This window comes from Xiphophorus hellerii, chromosome 21 (genome assembly GCF_003331165.1).
Source record: "Xiphophorus hellerii strain 12219 chromosome 21, Xiphophorus_hellerii-4.1, whole genome shotgun sequence".
Classification (NCBI taxonomy): Eukaryota; Metazoa; Chordata; class Actinopteri; order Cyprinodontiformes; family Poeciliidae; genus Xiphophorus; species Xiphophorus hellerii.
The window spans coordinates 8,863,635-8,883,773 of record NC_045692.1 but is presented as its reverse complement, the minus strand read 5'-3'; the positions used below and the strand labels follow the sequence as shown (position 1 = coordinate 8,883,773).

At 37.1% G+C, this 20,139-nt stretch overlaps 2 protein-coding genes across 3 annotated transcripts in view; one reads left to right on the top strand and one right to left on the bottom strand.

Annotated features, from left to right (window-relative positions):
- LOC116711537 (myelin-associated glycoprotein-like) overlaps positions 1-20,031 on the bottom strand; it is a 74,405-nt gene extending 54,374 nt beyond the window's left edge. Inside the window, exons 1-9 of one of the 2 annotated variants that reach the window (XM_032550868.1) lie at positions 19,758-20,031; positions 19,210-19,587; positions 17,310-17,609; positions 16,970-17,233; positions 15,658-15,957; positions 15,324-15,581; positions 15,153-15,231; positions 13,910-13,949; positions 11,972-13,811 (exon numbers count right to left, since the gene is read on the bottom strand). In XM_032550868.1, coding sequence (XP_032406759.1) covers positions 13,641-13,811; positions 13,910-13,949; positions 15,153-15,231; positions 15,324-15,581; positions 15,658-15,957; positions 16,970-17,233; positions 17,310-17,609; positions 19,210-19,587; positions 19,758-19,815 — 1,848 coding nt within the window. In that variant the 5' untranslated portion in view covers positions 19,816-20,031 and the 3' untranslated portion in view covers positions 11,972-13,640. Of the gene's footprint in view, positions 1-11,971; positions 13,812-13,909; positions 13,950-15,152; positions 15,232-15,323; positions 15,582-15,657; positions 15,958-16,969; positions 17,234-17,309; positions 17,610-19,209; positions 19,588-19,757 lie in introns of those variants that run through there. The other variant, XM_032550866.1, reaches the window with a different exon arrangement.
- LOC116711555 (sialic acid-binding Ig-like lectin 14) lies at positions 2,392-11,808 on the top strand. The gene is made up of 8 exons (XM_032550891.1): positions 2,392-2,691; positions 2,830-2,955; positions 3,146-3,499; positions 4,793-5,095; positions 5,172-5,429; positions 5,760-5,838; positions 5,932-5,962; positions 10,206-11,808. The coding sequence occupies exons 2-8, from the start codon at positions 2,892-2,894 to the stop codon at positions 10,209-10,211; spliced, it is 1,095 nt and encodes a 364-aa protein (XP_032406782.1). The 5' UTR covers positions 2,392-2,691; positions 2,830-2,891; the 3' UTR covers positions 10,212-11,808.
- Positions 20,032-20,139: the final 108 nt, after the last annotated feature.

Below are 20,139 nucleotides of genomic sequence, written 5' to 3'. Positions count from 1 at the left end.
AATTATTCAAATCAATTTAAAACATTTCCATCCAAGTTGTTATGCTTTGAAATCATTTGTCAAATTGTATTTGCATGCATGTCTTCAGTCACCTTCCTTCATTATATTATCTGTAGATCAGTGAAAAACAGGAACATGACCTTCCGTCTGACACACAGCTGCTTGTGATGTGTCAATGTGACTTACGGTAATAAAGTGGTTTATTTTAGTAAGTTCAGCTTTTTTTTTAATTTGCCATGAGTTTTGACTATCTGGTGTCCAACTTTGTAGAACTGGAGAGGATGTGAGGTCTATTTATTTCTCGTGAAAACTGATCGTAAGGGAGCCAGATGAGAGGATTTAAAACATTTTTCAAGTCAGCAAACCAAAACGAACTCTAAAGCTAAACATGGAAATCCTACAGGCATAAACAAACAGATAAATTAGGATGAATTTATCAGATATGAGTGGAGTAATTAGGGCCGTGAATGTAGTAAAAAGGCTCCTGAAATCTATCCTTATATCAGTCACTGAAAAACGGATGAACTAGAAATCCATTGGTGTCTCACAGTGCAGGTTCAAATCCTGCCAACAATGATCAGTGCGAGTATGTGAAGAGTTCATAGAATATGTAAGAGATCGTTTTTTAGAGAGAGAGCAAATTGTAAAATGGTTCCTGAAATTTCACCTGGTGTCTCAACCCTGCAAATACGTGGTTTATTGAGGTCGAGAGGTTAAGGCGATAGATTTGAAATACAGTACAGACCAAAAGTTTGGACACAACTGTGTGTCCAAACTTTTGGTCTGTGTTGAGTACAGACCAAAAGTTTGGACACACAGATGTGTTCAAACTTTTGGTCTGTACTGTATATCAGGGTCTCCCTGCGAAGGTTCGAATCCTACCAACAATGATCAATGCTAGTACATTAAAAGCCTTCCCCTCATGAAAGTTATATACATTTTCTGTATGTCTTTGTTCTTAGAATATTCTTTAAGATCGCTGCACAGCCGTGTTGCACTGTGATCTGGGCAGTGTTGTAGTTTAGGGAGCAAAGCAAGAATTTTATTTAACAAAAACACAGAATCTGAGCTATGTTTCAACTCTAACGGCTTAGCTGGTTTCATAGTATTCTGTCGTGAAGCAGCATTAAATTAAAACACTTTAGGATGGAGAACCTTGAAACTGAATTCCCCAGACACACTGTGTGAGTCTTCCGCCCCCTAGAGGTTGCCATGAGCAGAGACGCTGATCTGATGAGTAATCTGGGCGTGTGCGGTCATGGCACGCTGGATCAGACTTGAGTACGTTACCCTGCGATCTGCTGCTTATGTGCTGTGCTGATGATCCTACCCGTGTGCACTGTTCTTGTCTTTCACATATCAACTTTGTAGGTGACGTATGGATTGACGGATTATTTACTATGAGCTATTCCTCATTTTCATTCAAGCTTGTTTTGGCTTTTAATATTTATCTTAGCTGTTCTTGACAGTGTCCGTCCACAATGTGCCTCTCAACTCCTTCAAACTGCACATCATCACATATCCCATCCCGGTCCCATTGACTGCAGGCTGACTTCCAGGAAAATGTGTTTTTCCCATTTGTATCACCAGAGTTGATTTGCATTTACTGCTGTATGATGCACTGAAAGTGACACTTTCCTTTTCATTCTGGTCAGCAGTGACTTTGCCTTGCTTTCCAATCTCATGCAAGCACTCTTTTGCGTGTCTATCTACCTGTTTTGGATGCAAATGTGGGTTAGGATGGTTCCAGAGCCAATCACTGCGGTTTGTACAGTATTTATTTTATTTTTTTTTTTGTGACAGGCTGGCACAGACATGCTTTTGTGTGTTGGGGTGTATTTGCATGTATCGTGTCTCTGCCTACCTCATTGATTTCCAAGCAGGAATGAAATAAACCAAGCATTTATGAGACTCATCCTGCTCCCTTGATTATTTGGAAGTGTTCATTGACGGTCATGAACTCAGAGTTACAGTTGGGTGGTTTTGATTACTGTTGTATTTACAGCGTCCTCCACATTGCATGCTACAGCATGTCCTGGAGAAGAAGTGTGAAAAAGCTTGAAATAATTGAATCTTTGATTAAAGGAACATGCAAAATCTCTATCCAGCAATTTTAGAAATAAATAACCTTTAACCTAAGTACATTTTAAGTACTTAGGTGCATTTGTCACACTGACACATGACAAACAGCTGTGTGTCAGAGGAAGGTCATGTTCCTGTTCTTTCACTGATCTACAGATAATATGATGAAGGAAGGTGACTGAAGACATGCATGCAAATACAATTTGACAAATGGTTCTCCACATTCTCTCCACATTGTGACACCTAGTGGGTGGAATATTTTTAACACCCGGTGATCAGTATTGCATTATTAATTATGCAGATTTTATGTGAAATGCACTGCTGTGAATCAATAAGCATCCCCAACACAATAACTGTGTGAACATAAAATATGTCATAAACATATGCTCATACAGTATGTTTATGGGTTGAACGTGTTCTTCAGTATTGCAAACAGAGGAGGCCTTCATCATCGAAGCATCCTCTTTTAAAGAAGGAGGAAGGACCAGTACGTGTGAAGCTTAAAAATAATGCTTCCTTTTTAGAAGCGTCTAGACCTCCTGCTGAAGAACTGACAGGGTCACGTTGCCAGGTTTAAATTTAATTTTGCTTTAAATTTGGATTAATTTGGTAAGTATATTACATTTACGTGATACATTTTTATTTTCTTATTGCTTATGAATTGATGTAGTTGTACGTTGAATAATTTTATTGGTAATCGTCGGCTTAGCTTCATGACTTCTAAAAGTAACATTTTATTCTTAACAGGGTCCTGTGCTTAATATATACCTTAAAAGCACAAACAGGTGAAGAAGGACCGTCAGGCTCTGATGGCGGCTCTGTGTGAGAACGTGCTGACAGTCAACATGTTACTGGGTGTTTTCTTTCTTCCAGGTGAGATTTTTGCTTTCTTCCTCTTGTTAGGAGACATCACATGAATCGTTTAATAGTCTGAAATATTTGATCCTGATAATGTTTAAAGGCTCCACATGTAACTTCCAGCAGCTAAACTGAAGTTTGTAGAAAGTTTTTTCTTTCCCAGATTTTTATCCACATCATTTTTTTTGTTGTTCTGCTTTTACAGGTGTTGTGGTCACAACACACCTTCGCATTAATGCCTCAAAGAAGATGGAAACACTAAGTGGATCCTGTTTGTATATCCCCTGTACATTTGAAGCAATCAGAGGGGAGGCTAGTTTTGACAATAGTATTGAAATCACTGGAATTTGGTATAAAAATGTAAATAATCTAGTTTTTGACAGCAGCAAATCAGTCAATGCCTATCCAATGAACATAACTGGAATCCTAAAGAAAAATGACTGCACAACTCTATTTTCTGATTTAAACACCAGCCATCAAGGTGAATACTATTTCAGAATCGAGAACGGGAAATTTAAGGCAACAGCTGAACGGGATCCCATTCAAATAAAAGTTAAAGGTAAGAATTTTATCTTCATCACTCCATTAATTTCAAATATCAGAAATCCCATTATAAGCATTTGGCTTTTCACATGTATGTTTTCTGATCATCTGTTGTCTGCAGTAGAATGCAAAGCTATTAAAAAATAAAGTTTTATGGATTTTCTTTTTTCTTTAATGCTCAAACACTGGGAACCATTTTTTATTGTTTGTTTCTGAGAAAAAAAGGTACATCTGCTGAGCTTTAACTCATTCTTACACAAGATTAAAATGCTGTTGGAAAAAATGCTAGAAGAAAAACACTTTCAACTTCTTCTTTATTGTCAGTATTATTATTCCTAGAAAAAAAAATCATTTTTCAACACAACCACTCCATTATACAGACATAAAATAAATAAGTAAGAGACTCTGTGAATATGTCGTCATCTGTGTTTTTCTGTATGTTTATTTCGAGTTCCCCGTGTCTCTGTGTCTCCGTGTTGTCCTGTCGCCTTTTAATTAGTTCCCAGGTGTGTCTCGTTCCCTGATTACCTCCTGTGTGTTTAGTGTCACCTGTGTCTCTGTGTCTTTGTTGGATCCTCATCTCATTTGGCGTCTGTTCTGCTGTGTGTCAGGTTAGTCCATTCGTGTTCTCTATTGCTACCTGTGTTGAGCCTCAGCTTCTGCTCAGCAGTGCTGCTAGACATTTGCACTGTGTGCAATTCTGGATTATTTAACATTGAATCATGTTAAATATTCATTATTCACCTCTACCTGGGTCTCCAAGCGTTCTACCTCACCATCTACACCGCAACTTATGACAGAATATATGAATACAATAATCTTCAGCTGATGCTGGTTTTTTTGTGTTAAATGAAATCATCTAAAGATAAAGACAAAAACAAAACAAAACCCAAGACAAAGCAAAACTCATCATTTAATTAAGTCAGAGATGCACTTTTTATTAGCTGCAATGTTTATTGGCTCAGTTTTAGTAGTAGTAGAAAATGAAGATGAAAAGGATTTTTAGCCCTTCTGAGAGACCATCACACTATTTATCATTGATTGTTTTAGGAAGGCATGAACATAAAAAAATGCTTTAGATAAGTAACCCATAGTCAATCTTGAGTTAATGCTTTACCTTTGTGGAATATTAATCAAATCCCAAAGTCAGCATTTTAATCACATCTTGAATTAGTTGAAATATAAATGAATGTAAAAGGGGGGGAAAAGTTGTTTAGTACCAGAGTATGTTCACTTCTGCTTAAATGCATAGAATATTTATTTCATTGTAAACCTAAAAAATAATAATGTCTCTAATGTGGAATTTCAGATTCTGCCTGGAAACCAAACATTGCTATTGATCTAACAAATCTGAAGGAGCATCAGTCTGTCACTGTAACCTGCTCAGCTTTCACTCCGTGTCCACAATCACCTCCTGAACTCACCTGGAATCTCCAACAAGACTCTCTCAATCAAACAGAGAAAAACACAGATGGAACCTTTACAACTAAAATCCAGGAGAACATCACTCTGTCAGACACACATGATGGATACAACATCAGCTGTTCTGCCAGATATCCTGTGAAAGGAGGAAACAAGACAGCAGAGACAGAAGTGACTCTCAGTGTTTCATGTAAGTGATCCTGTCAGCAGGTCATGGTTCAGCTGTTTCTGATCAATAAAGTTCATGTGTGTCTCATTTTCCTCAGATGCTCCTAGAAACACCTCAGCATCCATCAGTCCATCAGGTTTGGTGTCAGCAGGTACCTGGGTGGAGCTGAGCTGCTTCAGCAGAGCCAAACCTCCACCCAGCTTCACCTGGTTCAGGAACAACAAAGATGGAGCCATAAATGTATCTGTGGGGCCAGTTTATAGCTTCAATGCCACTGAAGGAGGAGAGTATTACTGTGTGGCTGCAAATGATCTGGGTCAAACCAGATCATCTGTGATCCTAGTTACCAGTAAAGGTAATTCATAACTGGTATTAAAAGTGTTTGATCATAGCTTTAAAACGGAGTCAAGAAATTATTTCTTCATATTACCTGGTGTAAACTGATTTACTCCAGAGCAAAATTTTCTTTTATTTTACTTCATTCATAAACAGCAAACATTGAGCCTCTTATGTGTCAGTGAGACAGATTTACAGACTCCAAATGATCAATTGGGAAGATATAGAATCTGCAGCTAACCTGTTCACTGAAATGTATACAAATATACTTAAAGTATTAAATAAACTCTGACAACATTGAATCTTAGTTTAATTCAATATTTCATGTTGAACATCTGTTTTCATCAAGGTTCTGGACTTGGTGTCTACACTATAATAAAGATCCTGGGGTCTTTAATGCTCTGTGGTGCCATCATCATCTTTGAGTGGTGAGAGACAGATTTTTATGAGTTCATTCTTTGAGGTTGCTCACCTGTTGTATTGATTATTCACTAATATTAATCTTGTCTCTTCATTTTCAGCTGGTTTAGATTCTCCAAGAGACTGAAAAAGGTAAACTGACTAATCTCAACGTGACGTTAAGCCTTAAAATATTCAGACTCTTGGCAGATTTACATGTAAAAAGATCTTTTTACTTTCTGCTGAAATTTCTGGTTGTTGTGTGGACAGTCAGGCCTGTTGCACAATATTGTAGGTAACCTAGAATTAGAGCATGTGTTGTGATGAGGCTTGTTTGTCAAACTACAAGTACTTTCAGAAAATGCCAACCTTGAAGCAGGTTTTAAACATGTCTCCTAAAAATCAAGAATTAAAATACTTTCCAAACCCATTAAAAATAAGTAGTACATTTCCTGAAGAGCAATAATATTTTTTCTTTTATGCTTGATCTCTACAGGACAAAGAAGAAGCAAATGTTGCTAACAGAGTAATGGAGGTTCAGGAATTATGAGTCACAAGGTAAAGATGCTAAATTCATTCTGAGAAGGAGGATTTTTATATTTCCTTCATCCTGTTTTCTGTCTTTGCAAGTGTTATTATTTATAGTAATTTGTAATGTTTTATTTAGCTAAATCATCCAAGCAACTAAATGTTATTCAGAAAAAAATGTTTGCAATGCTGTAAATTTAGCTTTTTCTGCTTGAAAAGAGAAGAAATGTAAATAAAAAGCAAAGATCTTTGAATTCACATTTCATTGTTCAAATTGGACACATACAACTGAGGTTTTAAAGAAACAGTTGTAACAGTCACACATTTTTTTAATGCAAATGTGAAGTTAAATATAAAATGAAGTCAATGACCCCTGGAGAGAAATTTAGATGAGAAAGTTTACAGAATCTGAGGTGGGAATATGTAAACTCCTGGGAAAAAAACAAGAATGATACTTTTAGTCTCGATTAGCAGTCACTCATAACCATAAAATAATTCATGTTAAAGATGATGATGATGATATAAAGACAACAACAAATAAAGGGAAAGTTTTTATCATAATCAGAATACTTCATCACATATGACAAATGTGATGTTTCTTTTTTTTTCTCTATCTGAAGTCAATTTTGCAGAAAAAGAATATCATGTTTCTGATTATTAAATGATACTAGTTGTTAAATGTTCAGAGAATAACATTGAAAACAATCCTGAACACAACGCTGAACTAGCCATCTAGACAGATCCATACTGGTCAAGTCACCAGTTCATGGCAGAACCAGAACCAAAGAGACACATAACATGCAGTCACACACAGACACAAACTCACAACAAATAACTTATTAGAGAAACTTGTTAACCTGTTTAATTATTGGTCTAAGAAAGCAGAGCAGATGTATAATTGCTACAAATGTTTCCGCTAGTGAGCAGCAACAAAACCACACAAGCTTTAAGTGATAAAGATCCAAAACTTATTACCTTTAAGATAGTTAACTTTACTGAAAACAAATATGTTTTATTTTTGTTTTAAATAAAAGAATCTTATATAACAGCGATGCTGCAAACAAGGTAGGATGATTGATTTTGGACCCATTCAAAGCAACATTCTTTAGCTAGCAGCATTCAGACTGAAAACAAACCCAAGTGCTTTGTAGAAAATATCAATATCATTAAAACAATAATAAAAAAAATCTAATCTTTAAAAAGAATTGTATTAAAGAAACACGTAGAAAATGGTAATGTCATGTTTACACACACATGGGTACAAACAGCTCGAAATAAATGTTGTTGTGTATTAATGAATAGAGCAAATGATGTTGTAAGGAGAAACAAAGCTTGAAGAACAACAGTAGAACATTTTGGCAGGGAGATTTTCCTCCACCTACTATATATATAACACAAGTCATACCAATTTAGAGAATGTGTGGAAAAGTTCAAGTTAGTGAACATAGTGTGAGTCGAAGGCTTTCTTTAAATCTAAAAATATAGCATAACATTATGGGAGATGTTGCAGCACTCTGTAATCCAGAGCTGCAATCAGCTGGATTACATCTACATGATTTACAGGCAAGAAGATCATTTTGATTCAGAATGAAATGGTCTGAAAATGGACCCTTGAGAAACAGCAACACTTAATTTTGTTAAAAATTACAAAATGACACAAATTAGTATTTGTTTACCAGCTAACATCTGAAACACATTAATCCAGTTTCAGACAATTCAAACAGTTTTTAATTAATATGATCAATTATTATTGACTGGAAAAGCATTGTGACCCTAAAGACCAGCAATAATAATAATAATAATAAAAATAACAATGTAACTTTTCTTTAAGTATTATTGATTCCTAACAATTATTTTATCCTTATATGAATAGTACATAATATGGATCACAAATAAAAAATACGTCATTAAGATATGCTTTTAAGAGTACCAGGGTTTCGACCTCTCCCCTGAAGTCCCGAAAGAGGGTCAAAAGACCTGAGTCCAAACTGACGATTCTGATGGCTCAAATTAGCATCCCTTCTTAAATTGTAAACATGGCCATTGACCGTCAGGCCAGAAAGGAGGAGTGGAAAATCATGCAAAACTGCTTATAGGATGCTAGCTAAAATCCGTCAGGTCAGTCGACCCGTCTCTGGGCTCCAAAGGTAGAAATGTTAAAATAGGACCTTTCTCTGGTACTTCCAGTAATATGTATTAATCTAAGCTGCGTCTTTAACTTTCCTGTTTGAGCCAGCAATGCTGCTGGTGCAGAGTTATGACTCCTTCTGCCTTCACATTTTTGTCATGTAAAATAAAACTTTCCTTTAACAAAAGCAAATGTACGTGGTTCTATTTGTATCATTCAGGTTTATTTTACTGTCATCAGCAGCCTCTAGTATTTCAGTCTTAATGTCACTTTGATTTCTGTGACTGTATTTCACATATCTACAGTTTATCATGCAGAATGCCTTCTCTTCATACTGTTGAGGCTCTGACTTAGTGGATGTCCAGTTAATTTGCAGAATATCAAAATAAGTGTCTTCATAGCTCATAGACTTACGTGTTGTTCAAATGATGGAAGTGTAAGCTCATGCAGAGCTACACATTTCTACATCTGATAACTCACAATTAGCATAACACATATTGGTTTCATGTGAACTGAGTATAACGTTCCGAGAAAAAGAGGAGCATTTGAAATAAAATGAGGAAGTTGGTTTATTTGGTTCGGTCGGCAAGATCCTCATTTCATATCTAAATCTTGTTAAATGAGGAGGTACAGCATTTCGTTTCCATGGTTATCGTCTCTGTAACCAACAGCCTGGACACTTGTAACCTGTAGAAACTGTTGTTTTATTTAATGAAGTAAAACTTTGGTTGTATAGCACCTTTCAATGTATAAAAATCAGAATGTGCTTCACAACAAACTAATGGAAAAACCCTAGAGCCAGAAATACTTTAAACAATAATGCCAAACAATAGCCAGTGTAGATGCATAGAGAATGGAGCCACATGTGAAAAGTTAAACTGTGTAGTCAGAATCCCAGCATCAGCATTCTGAACAACTTGCAGCCTTTGTTGGCACTCCTGAGATGAGCATAGTGTACTGAACCAACCCGACCAAAATGAAATTATTTCCAGCTCAAATTGGGAGACAATTGATCTTAGTTTGGCAATGTTTCTCAAAGGATGGAGAAACTAAATAAAGCAGAAACTTTACATCTCCATGTAAACTAAGACAAGGTGCAAGTTATTATAAGGTTCCCAACAGATGACTTTACCAAAATACTGATACGTCTGACAGTCTTGCTTTATTTTTGCACATATATTTTTCAGGTGCAAAGATAAGCTAAGCTAAATATAATTATTTAATCTTAGAAACTAGCTCTGCAAATTGCATGAACACTCTGGCTACCTTTGAGCAAGCAGTTTAAGGAAGAACTGTAAACGTCTTGACATTAAACGAGCCACACAAGCAGAAGACGTTCTGACATCCTCTTTCAAAAAAGGAGGAAGAATAAATGCAGCTGGTTGGTTTTATACGACTGGAGCTTTTGAACAGAGTGGATGGTTATTTGATCTGCTGCTGATGGAGAGAAATTCAAGATTTACTAGATTTAACTTAAGACTTTTAAATGTAACTGAAATTATTATTATTTTTTAATTTTACTGATTTAAAAATATATTGGTACTCTGTGTTGAAATGTTTTTGCATTTGAAAAGGTTTTGATTTAATGATTTAAATCATTTTCAAAGTCCAAATTCTCTTACATTCTGGTATAATAAAGTTTACCTTCTTTATTTAAAATTACATTTTAACTTTTCCACACAAGAATGTAACCTAAACTTCTTAGTTTTGTTTGACTGACTTGTTTCCATCTTGTTTTAGGTCTGAGAGAAGATGAAGGACTATCACAGTCTGTCTGAGAACAATCACCTGCTGTGATGAGAATGAGGCCTTACTTTGAGATGTTCTCTCTTGTCTTCAAGACTACAAATGCTTCAATAAGAAAAATATTATGTACATATTTCCTGTTTGTGACATGTCGACTATGTTGAAAACCTGTTGAGTACTAGGGTTAGAGTTATTCAGTGGACATATTTTACACATTTCACTTTTTAACCTGCTGGTTTCATTGATTCTCCTTGGAAACCCAGCATTAATATCTCTGTTGGTGATCTGAAGGAGCATCAGTCTGTCACTATAACCTGCTCAGCTTTCACTCAAAAAACACAATTATGCAAAATATACTTTGTTGGTGCTTTACTTCAAGTTATAATGTTATTCCTTTCATCAAAAACACACTGGAGTGTGGCTTTGACGTTTTCATGCATGTTTGAGGAATCCTTGAATCTCCTGTGGGAACCATTTGGAGGTGACCCAACACTTGGAGAAGGATTGCTGTAATGATGTGCTAAAGATGGATTAGTGGAAACAGTAAGAGACTCTTAAAGAGACAAAGGCCAATTTAATGGTGTCAGAAATGCCTGCGATACACAAATTTGTTTTTCGTCATTTTTGATATGTACATCTTTTTTGTAACAACATAGTTACTTGATTATGCAATAAAATGGCACTGTGTGCCTGGGAAATACATAATACTCCTGCCCCTTTAAGACTTTATAGCACATCTTTACTGGGAGTACTAATAAATGTTGAGGGTGGTATAGATTTCCTCCCCTCATCTCAGCACTCCATAATTTTTATTTATTTTTTTTCTTATTGAGAGGATGCTGGATGTTATAATAATCTAACTTTAAGCAAGCTGAGATTCATAAGCATCTCCAAAAAATTAAGACTTCTGCGTACAAATCTCCACAAACTGCAGCTTGGCATGTCTGTATGTCTTCCTTTCCGGATGCTTAGACAAAAAAGATCTAAATCAAACTCAACTCCTTCGGACCACCGTTTCAAGTCTCTATTACGCTTCATCCAGTGTGAACCGTGTTCCTGGGGAGCTATGTGCAAGTGCACACCCTTACACTGCACACTGTTGCCTCTGTTGATCTATAAAAAACTTACAAAGTAGTAACAATGGTGGCTTCATGTGGTTGTTTTTCATGCAAATAAGCAGAAACCAGTAGGCAAAGTGAACAAGACCAAAACTATCTCTGTTATCACGCATGATGAACTCCTGAACTGCAGCTACAGGAGATTATTTGTAGGAACAGGCCAAAAGAATAGCATTTGTTCTCCACGAGTCTTAGTTGCCCATTTCTGTGTCCCCAGTTTATCTCTGTTCTTTCTTTGGACAGATTTTGATACATACTGGCCAGAAACACACACAAAAAAAAAAAACCTCCAGTTTTGAAGATAATCTGATCCACATGTCAAGCCATCACAATTCATTATATGTCAAGCCTGCTGAGAGTCTTATGCTTTTCTGTTATCCTTTCTTCTAAGACGTCAATTTTAAGAACAAATGTTTAACTAATATATTTCACCCGCTGTTAGATGCCATGTTGAAGAGATTAGTGTTATTCTTGTCAGTGGTCATAATTTTATGCCTTAATGGCATATGTTCAGAGAACCGCAGTTCTATTTGAACATAAAACAGCCTTCTAAATGAGACATGAGTCTGTTGACATAAAAAGAAAATTGATAACTCAGACAAAAAAATTGGAATGATATTGAAAACAGAGAAAAAAATGTAATAATGGGTTTATTTTATCTAATAAGCATTTAACATGTTACATAAGTCAAGGGAAAGTTAAAAAGAATAATTGAAGAATAATTGTCCCAGCTTATTTATAAGGCAAGATTTTTTTTTTTTTTTAAAGATTACAGAAGTTATATTTTCCCACCAGCTTTGATTAAAAAACACACATTGGCACACTTACCCAACAAATGCTAAAGCATGTTATTTTACGAGCGCCGTTATTTCTGTGATGAAGGGAAAAATAGGAGAAAAGCACAAACTGAGTAATATAAGTTTAAATTCCGGAAAATGTGCTAATTATTTTACTGGCAACAGGTGAACGTATAGAAAACAATCATTTTCTGAGCTTCAGAAAAAGAAAAAAAAACTTTACTTCCTTATTTGTGCGTTTACTGAGTTTTAAAATCGTGTGCCATTCACTGAACCTTGGAAAAGGGAAGGCAACCCTTCCTTTTTTGAACAAAAAAAAATTAGCAACATTGTCCACATAATAGCTTGTTCATAATGCAGAGAACTAATGCATTGTCTTGTACAATAGCACAATTTGACCACAAATTGTGAATAATCACTAGTCACTACAGAAATGGGAAGTCCAGACATTACCAGAAACACCAACTAACCTGCAATCTATCATTCAACATAAAACATTGTGCTATATAGTTACGGTCTAAGTAAAAAAAGAAAGAAAGTAAGGAAACAAAAAGAAAGTACAATCTCTAATAATCTGCATGTTTTACGTATTAGGACATAACAGCAATAACTTGGTTCTGAAATTTTCCATGACTATTTAGAACCACCTTAAAGTAAAAAAAAAACAAACTGGTTTTCTAGTGTTTCTAGAAAACCACAGGATTTTTTGTTTAATCAAACCTTTTTCTACATGGTTTTCTAATGTTACTAGATTTGAGTAAAATTTTTTTACTCAAATTTCAAAGTTAAGGAACTTCTTGCGCTCCATTTGTAGTTGGTACTCAAAGTTTCTGACTCCTCAGTTGGAAAAATGACCCCCTGAAGTCGGACTTCACACTGGGACAGAGGTAGCACCTCTGACAGTTGCAACTGGTGACGGTAAATTCACAAATCAACATGGCCGCTCCAGGCATCAACAGAAGTATCTATGATGGAAGAGTGCTACATTGTTACATGTAGCACCAGTAACTGTAAACTGAACAAATTAAAAGTTGTGCTTTTGTATGCATAGTAATTCTTTAAGCAATGTTTGTGAGAGGTACGGTGAACCATTTCTTCTTGGACGTCATGTTAAAATGCTTATTTCTTTGACTATATTAATTGGAACTCTGTTACCTCGAGCGCGAGGCTAAATCCGACTCCAGCTTAAATGGTAGCTTTGAGGGGAAATTCACTCACAGCCATAGTCTTTTACCAAAGGAGATTGAAATTAAATCTGTTTTCTCATCACTCTTGTTGTTATTCCAATAAATATTACAAAATATCATAGAAAACCTTTCAATCAATTTCATTCATCCCTAATAAGTGACAGAAGCATGCGCATTGGAGGGTGACAAGGTCTTGAGGTGCAGACTCTCCATCTTTATCATAACCTTTCCCCTTACACAGACAAAACTTAGATGTTTGCCATCACACAACAGAAATTATTCTTTCTTTTCTTCACAGCTAAGATCCTCGGGGTTCTCAGGAGTCTGCTATGAGCTGATTCCTCGCTGCGACAATTTTACCTCCGCGTACACAGTCTGTTCGTTGTGCTGCACCAATTCGGAGGACGTTTCAGGCGTCTTTCTGCAAAATGCTATTTCTCCATAATGCAATTGTTCCTCTGGTTTAGCGGCTGACATTTGGACATCGCTGTTTTGAGTCTGAAGAACAAACAATGTTCATGCAGATGATGTGAAAGAAAAATGTACAAGTAAAAACTGATTGCAGTTCTGTAGATACAACTGTAATATTTACTCACCTGAGTCAGTTTGGGAGCTCGGTATTTGGAGATAAAGTACCTGGCAGACATAGATAATAAGGCAAGGGAAGATTATTTATATGGCGTCCTACATACTCAAGACAATCAAAATTACTTTACAGGATGTTAAAGCAAATGAAAGAATATTACAAAGCTTGGGCATAAAATAAAAATGTTAAGATTCAGATATTAAGTCAAGGACTTTGTCTACCAGAATCATGCAGTATCTCATAGACAGGTAAATCTGTTTCAGTAACACTAACTCAACCATAAAATGTAAATACAAATCAAGAGCAACACAGTATTTTGAGAGGGGACTGCCAGCAAGGATCCAAAGTTATTCATGCTGTAGGTTAAGTGCCAACATTTCAGTAACAAGAACTCTGTTACTGAAACATCTTCCTCTTGCCTCAATGCCCTATTCATGTCATTGCATAACTGACTTTTATTTCAATGACATAGAAAAAAAGTTTACAAGTCATTTTACTATGGATTTGATACAACAGTACAATATACAAATGGATCTCCAGATAAGCTTGCCTACCCTACATTTTTGGGATAAGCAAAATAATAATAATTCGACTGCATGACTGAAGACACACACTACATATGCTGTACATGTGTACCATGACTGTAAGCTGAAACCGATGTCATGGCTTATTCTCTCAATTATTCAGATAATAATTATCCAATATATTGGAGACACTCAACCAGCCCTGAAATATAATTCGAGGTTGGATTCATTGTTGGTTAATCTGTAATTCCAAATAATAAGTCAACAATAAGCATCTCATGGCACAAAAATAAATTTACTCTGTCCTTAAAAGGCAGAACTCTGTGAATTTTGCAATCTTGATCCCTGTACACATGCACTATTCAGAACAGCAGCAAAGCAAAATGAACAACACACTTACTCAAAAAACAAAACAAGACATCCAGTTTGAAAGTGTCTTCTTAGTTTCTTACCAAAGTATTTTTTTATGCTGTTAATTCTTACCTACAAAAGTTTAAAATTATGTTTAAGTGTAAATTATCTAATTACTGGAGAGGATGTGTAATGATCTCAAAAATTAGATTTGGTTTGCAATTAGGTTCAAGCACCCTTCATGGAGCAAAAGGAAAAGATCTTCTTTCAGCCTTCATATTTCCCAGTAGGGACAAAATCCCACTGCAGTGAGAAGAAACGTACTTGGACAGGGTTACCTGGGTTTAGCTTCTCACAAATTTAATTTCTGATACTCACCAAAAGCCAGCAAAGAGACAGATGAACATTATACATCCTACTGGAATGATTCCCCAGTAAAGAGGGTTAAATGGCAAACCTTAATGAAACATACAAAACGTTCTGAGTTTAGAGAGATTATCTATATGTTGCAGAACAGAAGATACAATATACATGTAGTTACCAACTTACCAGTGACAGTAACATGGATCACTGGAGATGTTTGATTTCCCAGATCATTTATGGCTATACAATAATATTCACCTCCCTGTATGGCACTGAAGCTATGAACCTGGCCCACAGATAACTTAATGGCTCCTTCTGAACTGTTCTTAAACCAGGTGAGGCTGGGTGGAGGTTTGGCTCTGCTGGAGCAGCTCAGCTCCACCCCGCTACCTGCTGACACCAAACCTGATGGACTGATGGATGCTGAGGTGTTTCTAGGAGCATCTGAGGAAAATGAGACACACATGAACTTTATTGGTCAGAAAGAGCTGAACCATGACCTGCTGACAGGGTCACTTACATGAAACATTGAGAGTCACTTTTGTCTCTTCTGTCTTGTTTCCTAAAATCACAGGATATCTGGCAGAACATCTGATGATGTATCCATCATGTGTGTCTGACAGAGTGATGTTCTCCTGGAGTTTAGTCGTAAAGGCTCCATCTGTGTTTTTCTCTGTTTGTCTGAGAGAGTCTTGTTGGAGATTCCAGGTGAGTTCAGGAGGTGAGTGTGGACACGGAGTTGAAGCTGAGCAGGTTATAGTGACAGACTGATGCTCCTTCAGGTCAGATGGAAGATTAATGCTGGGTCTCCAAGGAGAATCTGCGGTTTCACATCAGACAAACATTTAACAAAGTCAAAGCAATACATGAAATAATCAAGAAAACTGATGATTCTCTGAATTTTTTAGTGTTTATTTTCTTTTTCTCCATTTTTGCACCTGCGATATGTTCCAGGTTTTCTCATGGCACATCACATATATGAGCTTCAGATCAGCTCTAAGTATATTAATCTAAAATACAACAAACTCTGAATGAATTGTTGTATGTTTGTTTCAACAGAGTTTCTTACATGATCATAAAATTATACTTGTCATGATTCATGTTCTGTCCTGTCCATGCTGTGCGTTAACACTCATTCAGTTCACCTGCCACGCCTGCTGATTGCTTACCTGTTCCACCTGGTCCCTGCCCTACTTAAACTCCCCTCAGCCTCTGCCTCCTTGCCAGATTATCGACAGCCACGAGCCAGTAGAGATCCAGCGTTTCCTTAAAAGCCTTCAGTGTTTCTTCGACCCTTTTCTGTCCACCGATTGACCACCCCTGCCAAGCCCTTCACGGATCCCAACTGTTCTGGATTTCTGGACCCTGGCCCAAGCTTTGCCTCACGACCATCGACTATTGCCTGCCCCTCAAGCTAAGTTTGCTCTCTCTGCTCTCCTGTGTATGACCTCTGCCTGATTATCGTCTTAGTCTCCTCCTGGGTTCTCTGCTCCACCCGTCCATTGCACTACAGGTCAGTTAAGCTGAACATATCTAAGTTACCCCTCTATCGGTGCATCACCAGCCTTCTCTCCTCTCTTCTCAGTGCTGTGTTGGATGACCACATCCGGAGCCGCAACCAGTATCTGAAAATTTAATTAAACTTTTTTTCCTTTGCAACTCCTGTGTGTGGTTGAATTTCCGGGTTTAATTAAAAAAAAGTTTAATTAAACTTTTTTTCCTTTGCAACTCCTGTGTGTGGTTGAATTTCCGGGTCCCCACCCAGTGTCATTACATACAGTATATTTGTGTTTTAAAAGAATAAGAAAAGACCAAAAGATAAAGAAACTAACCTTTACCTTTAGTACTAATACAGATCCTTGATGATGAATCATTGCCCAGATTATTTGTAGCCACACAGTAATACTCTCCTCCCTCAGTAACATTGAAGCTGTGAACCTGCCCCACAGACACATTCATGGCTCCATCTTTGCTGTTCCTGAACCAGGTGAAGCTGGGTGGAGGTTTGGCTCTGCTGGAGCAGTTCAGCTCCACCCAGCTACCTGCTGACACCAAACCTGATGGACTGATGGATGCTGAGGTGTTTCTAGGAGCATCTGAGGAAAATGAGACACACATGAACTTTATTGGTCAGAAAGAGCTGAACCATGACCTGCTGACAGGGTCACTTACATGAAACATTGAGAGTCACTTTTGTCTCTTCTGTCTTGTTTCCTAAAATCACAGGATATCTGGCAGAACATCTGATGATGTATCCATCATGTGTGTCTGACAGAGTGATGTTCTCCTGGAGTTTAGTCGTAAAGGCTCCATCTGTGTTTTTCTCTGTTTGTCTGAGAGAGTCTTGTTGGAGATTCCAGGTGAGTTCAGGAGGTGATTGTGGACACGGAGTGAAAGCTGAGCAGGTTACAGTGACAGACTGATGCTCCTTCAGCTCAGAGGGAACATTAATGCTGGGACTCCAAGGAGAATCTGGGGTTTTACATTAAAAAACATTTTGCGAAAATAATTAAAGAAAGATTTTGGTGCAAGCAAATCTATATGTTATAGAGCTGCTTGTAGTTAAAAAAAAACTCTGGCAATATGAATCTGTCTCTTTCCATTAAGCACCTCATATTTCATTAGAAAACAAACATCTGAAATGAATCTGAAACATGAAGCAAAAAACAGTTACCTTTGATTCCAACACAGAGCCTGGATGACATTTCATTACCCAAATCATTTGTAGCCACACAGTGATACTCTCCTCCCTCGGGAACACTGAAGCTGTGAACCTGCCCCACAGACACATTCATGGCTCCATGTTTGCTGAACCAGGTGAAGCTGGGTGGAGGTTTGGCTCTGCTGGAGCAGCTCAGCTCCACCCAACTACCTGCTGACACCAAACCTGATGGACTGATGGATGCTGAGGTGTTTCTAGGAGCATCTGAGGAAAATGAGACACACATGAACTTTATTGGTCAGAAAGAGCTGAACCATGACCTGCTGACAGGGTCACTTACATGAAACATTGAGGGTCACTTTTGTCTCTGCTGTCTTGATTCCTCCAATCACAGGATATCTGGCAGAACATCTGATGTTGTATCCATCATGTGTGTCTGACAGAGTGATGTTCTTCTGGATTTTAGTTGTAAAGGTTCCATCTGTGTTTTTCTCTGTTTGTCTGAGAGAGTCTTGTTGGAGATTCCAGGTGAGTTCAGGAGGTGATTGTGGACAGGGAGTGAAAGCTGAGCAAGGTTACAGTGACCAGGACTGATGCTCCTTCAGGTCAGAGGGAACATTAATGCTGGGACTCCAAGGAGAATCTGCGAGTTTAAATGAAACTAGCAGGTTAAAAAGTGAAATGTGTGAAGTAAGTCCACTGAATAACTGTAACCCTCAACAGGTTTTCAACATAGTCGACATGTCACAAACAGGAAATATGTACATAATATTTTGTAATTTTTTCCTCATTTTTTTAAGTGGTTATATTGAAGCATTTGCTAGCTTGAAGAAAAGAGAGAATATCTCAAAAGTAAGGCCTCATTCTCATCACAGTAGGTGATTGTTTTCCAAGGATGACTCATTTTCTTGTTCAATTTGACATGTATTTTTAGTTTTTGTTCACATTTTAAAAACGTTCAAGCATTCTATTTGAATGAGTGACCCTTAAAATTCAATCATACCATTGTAACACTGTTTTACTCAGATTTATTTGTACCCTGGTAATTATAAGATTTAAGTAATCTCTTAAATTATGCAAAATTGACCTGGTTTAGCTCCATATTATGTTATGATGTAGCGATAGAGGGCCAATTCCAAGTCCTCAAATTCTGAAGATAGTTTTAATCAATACAGCATTTTTATAGCAATTGAAAGTGCCATATTAACATAAAATGTATGTGTCATTTTACTTTTTACTGTGTAAAATGTACTAATGTACTTTTTACATATATTTCTTTTGAGATGTCATTTCCTTTCCCACTGGAATCAAACTTCTTGATTAAAGAAAAGTAATTTCAATCAGGGTGTGAATAATTTGGAATAACTTTGTATATCAGTATCAAAATACACTAAACAAAAACTTTCTTACCTCCTACTGTTATATGAAGAGGTTCACAGACGGCGTTTGCTTTGAATTTCCCCTTCTCAATGCGGAGGTAGTAAGTGTCAGTATAAGTAGTCTTTAAATCAGGAAACACAGTGGTACAGTTTTCCTCATTCATGTTTCCAATCATGTTCAGTGAATACTTGTTGACTGACCCATCGCTTTTGAAAATAAGAGGGTTTGGGTTGGAGGAGGTAACTGTGGTATTTTTAAACCAAATTCCAAGGATCGAATTAGTGGCGTTATACTCAGGATGAGTTACACTGAAGCTACATGGGATTTGCAGACAAGATCCACTCAGTGCTTCCATCTGACGAGGCATGTTAACAAAGAGGAAAGAACTGGGACAACCAGCCAAAGCACCTGTGAAGACAGACAAATGATGAAAATGATGTGGAGCAAATCGCCTTCAAGCGAAAGTTCATGATTGATACAATCCAGTTCAGCTGCATCATGTAACATGATTCATGTTACATGCGGAGCCTTCAAATGTAAAGAACAAAGATTTCAGACAAGAAAAACAAACATCTCACCTGGAAGAAAGAAGACCCTCAGTAACATGTTGACCGTCAGCATGTTCTCAGACACCATCAGACTCTGACAGACCTCCTTTGTTTCTAGACAGGTCACACATTTCGACAGAATTTATATAAGTCTGCTTGACTATATAAATTCACCAAATTTATATAGTCAAAGCAGTCAAACAGGCCTGTTTGACTGCTTTGGATAGTCAAACAATCCGAAGCAGGACATGAAATCCGCCTTAAAAAGAGAGATGGCTCTTACCCTGAGTAACAGCTGGAGCAGCTGTGATCCTATAGTCTAGTTGACAATCCAACGAATAAAGTAGAAACTGTTTTGCCAGACGTGTAGCGTTAGGTAACAAACTTACAATGAAAGGGGGGAAGGATGATA